At 61.8% G+C, this 6,444-nt stretch overlaps 1 protein-coding gene across 1 annotated transcript in view; it reads right to left on the reverse strand.

Annotated features, from left to right (window-relative positions):
• Positions 1-6,444, reverse strand: part of ABR (active BCR-related) — a 21,786-nt gene that overhangs the window by 11,008 nt on the left and 4,334 nt on the right. The window contains exons 6-15 of the mRNA XM_008631132.2: positions 4,931-4,983; positions 4,659-4,799; positions 4,214-4,335; positions 3,961-4,126; positions 3,725-3,847; positions 3,576-3,651; positions 3,326-3,430; positions 2,799-2,873; positions 2,563-2,660; positions 2,319-2,450 (exon numbers count right to left, since the gene is read on the reverse strand). Of these exons, the coding sequence (XP_008629354.2) occupies positions 2,319-2,450; positions 2,563-2,660; positions 2,799-2,873; positions 3,326-3,430; positions 3,576-3,651; positions 3,725-3,847; positions 3,961-4,126; positions 4,214-4,335; positions 4,659-4,799; positions 4,931-4,983 (1,091 nt within the window). The remainder of the gene's footprint in view (positions 1-2,318; positions 2,451-2,562; positions 2,661-2,798; positions 2,874-3,325; positions 3,431-3,575; positions 3,652-3,724; positions 3,848-3,960; positions 4,127-4,213; positions 4,336-4,658; positions 4,800-4,930; positions 4,984-6,444) is intronic.

The raw sequence follows: 6,444 nt of genomic DNA on the forward strand, positions 1-6,444 counted from the left end.
CTGCTCTCAGCAAGGGGCACGGGGATGAGGCTTTTGGGGTCTGTTGTCATGCCTAGGGACAGCTGGGGACCCCCATGTCCCCTCTGTGCACCCTGGCCCTTGTCAGCCCCGCTGCCAGGGGGTGATGTGGGCAGGGAAGCCCTGGAAGTGTCCCTGCCTGCTGCTTCTCCTGACAGGCAGGGACAGAGGCACAGGCTTGGTGGATCTGCCACTGCCCCCCAGTCCAGCCCTCAGCAGCCCCTGGAGTCCACATGGGTCACTATGACTCCCTGCAGCTCTGGGGTGCCCCAACATCACAAATCCCCCCATCCAGAGTCTCTGCCAGCCCAGGGAAGCGGACAGACAGACAGGCAGCTATTACCTGAGGGTACAGCAGGCACCATGCCCATGACAACACAGGCTCTGCTCCAACAGCCACAGCCCTCCTGTGCATCAATGAGCTGAGGAAGGGGCTCCTGAGACCCCCTTCATGCACCCACTGCCTGTCTCCTCACATGCCCCAGGGCATGGGGGCCAGATCCATCCTCTGTCCTCTGCAATGTGGGCACAAGCACTCACAGCCTGCTTTGCCCACCACAACATCTGCCTGCCGTCCTGGCACAGCACCACGCACCCCTGCCAGCACCCAGCAGACATGGCCCAGCTGCTGGGAGCAACTGGGACAGCTCAGAGCTGAGCCCTGCAGCGCAGGGGACACAAGACCCTCATGGGGACACAAGCCAAACGTGGCAGCCCTGTCCACAGCATGTTCCAGCTTTAAAAACTGCAGACAAAATGGGGTTAACAACAACAAAGCAGGGTTAATGCCAACCAGGAGTCACACCTTTCCACTGAGCAGCCAGTGCTGCTATGTGGAACCAGCAGCAGCTCATGATGAGCCCAGAGACCAGCTGGGGTGAGGAACATCCAAGGCAGCATCTCTGCCTAAACAGATCAGGGACAAGAAGGGGGGCAGCTCTGGGGCCTGACTACAATCCACTGCCCATCCTGTCCTGCCCTGTCACCCAGCCCACCCCTGGGGCAAAGGCCAAGCTGTGGCTCTGGGCAACAGCAGGACAGCCCCAACCCTGACACTCTTCCATCCATCCAGATCCTCCTTGGGATAAGCAGCCCCAGGGCCCTCTCCTCTCCCTTTCTTCCCCCACAACTTTTGCACAGCGGGTACGAGCTGTGCTGTCCCTGTCCCGACCCCTGCATCTCCCAGCATGACTCATGTTTGTTGATCCAGGCTATTTCCGAGAGTGCAGCTGGACTGATCCCCGCGGGACACCGAGCCCCTTCCCTGCCCTGGCCTTCCCACTTGGCCCAATGCCACCCCCACGCCACTGTTTCCTGGGGGAGACAGCAACAGACGGGTGATTCCAGGTATGAACAAGCCACTGGTGAAGCTGAGCCCCCACCTCCCTCCCTGTGCCCCCCTCCAGTGCTGTTTCCCCACAGCATCCCCTTCCCAGCAGCATTTCCACGCTGCTCTCTGCTCCCCTGGGACCTGCCCTCAGTTGCTTTCCCACGGAGCAGGCAGCCATGATGGGCCCTTTGAAGTGGCCCTGGGTCGAGGGCTGTGTCCCAGGCATGCCCCATCCCCAGTACTGCCAGGAGGGCAGCCAGGCTGTGGTGCCCACCAGGAAAACACAGGGACACCCCCATCCCGAACTGCGTCCCCCTGCCCTAGGCTTCCCTGCAGCCTGGCCAAGGTGGGTGCAGAGGGACTGTGGGGTCTGGGGGCTGCCTGCCCCCTGCTCCATCCTCCTGGTCCTGCTCACCTGAGAGCATCTCAGGGCAGCCCAGGCCTCCATCCTCCCTGCCTGGCAACCGCCAATCAGAGGCGGCTCAGCTGTTGCCCTGGAAACCCCTGTTGCCATAACAGCAGCGGATGGAGGCACAGGGAAGGCAGATGGTGGCAGAGGGGGACACAGGAGGGACGGGGGGCTGCACATGCAGAGCCCTCCCTGGGGCAGCTGCCAACCCCTCCCTGCAGCCCCCTGGGGCCATGGCACGGAGAGCAGCGGAACGGAAACACTTCCAGCCCAGCTGGGGCTGGATGCGCCTCTGCGGGGTAGGTCTGGCTCTGCCATCTCCACAAGGCCCCTCTCACTTTGTCCCACCTTCTCCTGCAGCCACTGGACCCCAGGACCATCCTCCCCATGCCTGATGCCCACCCACCTCACTGCCTTCAACCCCACAATTGCTGTACCCTGCTCCCAAAACCAGAGCTCTCTATCCCAGGCATCACTCCAGGAAAACCCTCCCAGCCCAGCTGCCAGGCCCTAAGGGGTCCACCTTCAGGTGAGAAGATGCCCAAAAGTCCCAGTGCATACCTGGATCTGCCCCTTGCCCATGATCTTGTCCACAATTTCATTGTTGTCCTTGTTGAGTTTGGTCTTGTCGTAGCACTTCTCGTAGCAAAGGATGCGCAGGGACTGGGAGCCCTCCAGCTCGATCTCAAACTCCTGGGGTGTGGAGGGAGGGTGTCTCAACCCCAGCACCCCAGAGCAGCTCCAGAACAAGGGTTGAAGGGAAATGGGGAGCACAGCCCCCTCCCCGCATCCCACCTTCCCTCACCTCATTCCACTGCGGCTCCGTGGTGTCCCGGAACACCCTGGTCTTGGCTTTGCTGACGAAGTAGCCAAAGGAGTCCACCTCCAGCGTGCAATAGAGGTCTGGGGGAGCAGACATTGCTCAGCACCCCAGGAACATCCCCACCATCTCCCAGGGGATCACTGTGGCCAGAGTGGGGTCACGTGCTGGACCCCAACTCTTCTGAGCCCACTCCAAGCAGGGTGGGCACCCACACTTACTGGCTGACTGCTTGAAGCCCTTGGCAGAGTGGACGATGACGTGCAGGAACCCATAAAGCCCTGGGGACTCGTCATCTGTGGCAGGAGAGCAGAGGCTGTGTCAGGGCCTGGGGCTGGCCACCCCCGAGGCCACCTTTGCCACAGCAAGCACGGTGCCTGCAGTGGTACCCAAATGCCCCCAACCCCCTGGAGGGACATCCCTAAATTCTGTATCCCCCACTGACAGATATCCCAAGCTCTCATGCTGCTGGACAGTCCTGGGGGAGGTTCCCAGTGGGGCTGGCTGGGTCTCACCCTGGGGACACTGGTCCTGCCCAGCCCATGGGGGTGCCAGAGAGAGCCCAAAAGCAGCCCCGTGCGGCAGCCGGGATTGTGCTGTCTGGGAGCCCGACGCTGCTCCAGCAGTGCCACCTGGTGGGAAGCTGTCCCCTGCACAGCAGGGTCCCCGCTCCAGCCCAGGGACCTCACAGCTCCTGCCCAGCATCATCCTGAGCAAAGCAGGACCCACCAGCCCAGTGGTCACTCACCGTCCTTGTTGCTGGTGACCGGGATGTTGTGGACAGTGCGTAGCTTGAAGCAGGATCCCGTGAGCACCTGCAGCTCCACTGAGCTCAGGACAAAGGCCTGGAGGTCTGGGAGAGGACAGAAACTTCAGAGGAACACAGCCAGTGCTGGTCATGGAGACTGGAGAGCACCAGGCTGGGATCCTACAGGACCTCCCTGTGGCCTCTGGGAGGGCCAGGAGCCCCAAGGGGGCCTCGGCAGCCCCAAACTCACCCTTTTTCTGCAGTCTCTGGATGGCCTCCCTCCACTCAGACCGCTCGTAGTCGGAGGAGAGCAGGAAGAGGTAGCTCTGTAAGAGAAAGGGGGATGTGGCAGGCTGTGTGCAGGCAGGGCTGAGCCCAGCCCCAGCCCACCCTCCTCACCTTCCCGTTGCGGTTGTGGATGCGGAAGGGAATGGCAGGTGAGTTGAGGAGCAGCCAGAATTCGTTCTCAAACATCTTCTTCTTGAGGCGCTCGATGGCCCGGCTCTGCCCCTTGTTGGCTTTCTGCAGACGGGGAGCAGAGAGGACCTTCCACAGGTGCCCCTGTCCCCCATGTCCCATCCCTGATCCCGAGCAAGGCACCCACCCCGACAGCAAGTCCCACACCCTTCTCTCACCTCCTTCTGCACCTCGCTCTTGATGGCTGAGATCTTCATCTTCATGTCCTCCAGCTCATGGTCGGGGATGACGTGGACCTGCGGGCAGTGCTCCGACTCCTCCGGCGAGGGGAACACCAGGTCGGCCAGGGGCACGTACCACTTGCAGTCGTACTGCTGGTGCTTCCTGCAGGCAGGGCACGGATGCTGACTGCTGCCTGTCCCCCTCCCTGGCACAGCCCCTGGCCCACTGAGGGCCCAGCACCCTCCTTACCCCACCGCTGTCTTCTTCAGCTTGGCACAGAGCAGCACGTCGGTGAAGAGGAAGACGTGCCGCAGCTTCCGTGAGCCCTCCGACAGCTCCACCAGGAAGCCATCCTTGACAAGCTGCCGGGTCTGTGGGGCAGAGGGGCTGCTGTGAGAGCAGGCAGGGAGCAAAGGCCAGCAATCCATGGGGAAAGGCTGACAATCCTGTCCCTGTCTGTGGCTCAGCCACCAGGAGCATGGAAAGGTCCATGTCCTCTATGCTTAATAAGGTACCAGCAAGCAGCAAGGACCAGGTAGAGCCCTAATCTTGTACCTAGAACTGTATCTGGAGGAACCCCTCCAAGTCCTACCCAGGCACCATGGAGCTCTTCAGGATGGAGACACCAGCCAGGGGCTGGCAGAGAGCTCAGCCCTCACCCTGTGCCCAGCCACTGCCCACCCTGTGAGCTCACCTCGCCCTTGGGGGTGGTGACTGCTGTCCTCCGGGGATCGATGTCCTCATTGATGCTGGAGAGGAAGTTCTGGGAGATACGGAGGGCATCCTGGAGCAGCGGGTAGTCAGGGTGGTCAGCTGGGGTGTGCTTGAGGAGGTCCTGGAAGGAGACAGGCACAGGTGAGCACCTCAAAAGCACCCACCCTAGAGACCCCCTCATCAACTGCAGATCCCCAGGAGCAACAGAGACAGAGCTCACCACCATCCCCCAAGGACTGGCATCACACTCACATGCAGGACGAGGGTGCTCCGTGTCACCCGGTCGATGGGTTTGTACAGCAGCGCTGAGGGGAGAGAGAAGGTGTCAGCAGCCACCTGTGGCTGGAGCCCTGGTCCCTCTCCCACCTGTCACAGGCAGCACAGGGGCAAGGAGGGGAGCCCAGATGCCCAGAGAGCCCCCCTGGTCTGCACAGAGCCCTGGGCGAGCATCTGGGATCAACAGTCATGGTAGTGCCAGGAGCAGTGGGGAGCCACCAGTGCCAGAGCCCTGTGTCCTGCTGTGCTGGAGGCACGAGGAACCACAGCCAGGCTGGTGTGTGGTTGTGGGTGGTGAGCACCACTGGCACTGCAGGAGGAGGGCCGGGCCTCTGTGGGAGGGGTGAACCCACGCTTGCTGTGCGGTGGTTGAGGAGCGGAAGAGCCTCTCATCACCCTCAGCAGCTTTTTCAGTTTCCCTTTTGGCTCAGCGCTGGGTCCCGTCCCTCACCGTGCTCTGCCACCCCACAGGACACCTTGTACCCACCTCTGTGCACCACCCCAGCCAGCCTTGGGTGCAAAGGGGAGCCAGGCTGCTCCAGCAGCAGCAAAACTCCCACCTACAGAAAACACGGGGGCCAAGGCATCATCCCAACACCATGTCCCTCCCCACAGCCCCCCATGACCGCACATGAGGCCCCACTCTGGCCAGGGGAGCAGAGTTGCCTCGCACACAGGGTACAGACAAGCCCTTTCTCCTGCCATGCACCTTCCCAGCAGGAAACAGCCCCAGAGGCTCTTCAGAGGCACATTTCAGTGGAAGCAGACAGACCCTTTTCCTCCTCCCCAGCTCTTTGGGCAGGAAAAGGCACGGAGCCCACTCACAGTGCTGCTCCCTGTGCCTGGCCACATTCATGTCTTCCCAGGCTGCTTCCAGCCAGGCTGATACCTCTGTGTTTTCCCTTCACTTTGGAGCACTTCCCCAAACTGCCAGGGCCGAGAGGAGCCAGGTTTCAGACCATGAGAGAGAAGGGAAACATGCTACTTCCTCATCCTGGGCTGAGTCGTGGGGAGCTCCCATCCCCTTTATCCCAGAGGGTGCTGCCTCACAGCACCCGGTTCTGAGAGAGGGTGAGCAAGGGGTCTCTGCTCAGGAGGTGAGGATGCCAGCCTGAACCCTAACCAGAGGCTGCACCCCCACAACTCCATGCCAGAGGGTAAAACACGAGCCCTGCTCCCTGTGACAGCCAGCAAGAACCCTGCTCTGGGATAAAGCGGGGCAGCCAGGGTATCCCCCCCTTTTCCACCACCTTAGACCCACAGGAAGGATGGACTCTCCTGCTGCCAACACCACAGGCACACACAAAGCTCCGGGGAGCCCCGGGAGGGGCTGCCCCAGCACAAGCGAGGAGCAACGGGCTCCTTGTGCACACAGTCGCACCAGCCTGGGACCCACGGGCAGCAGCAGGCAGGGATGTCTGCTGCCTCTCCTCCCAGCCATGGAGAGATGGACATTCCAGCCCCCACGATGCTGGGGCCAATACGGACCC

The sequence above is a fragment of the Corvus brachyrhynchos genome, unplaced genomic scaffold (assembly GCF_000691975.1).
Source record: "Corvus brachyrhynchos isolate BGI_N302 unplaced genomic scaffold, ASM69197v1 scaffold283, whole genome shotgun sequence".
NCBI lineage: Eukaryota > Metazoa > Chordata > Aves > Passeriformes > Corvidae > Corvus > Corvus brachyrhynchos.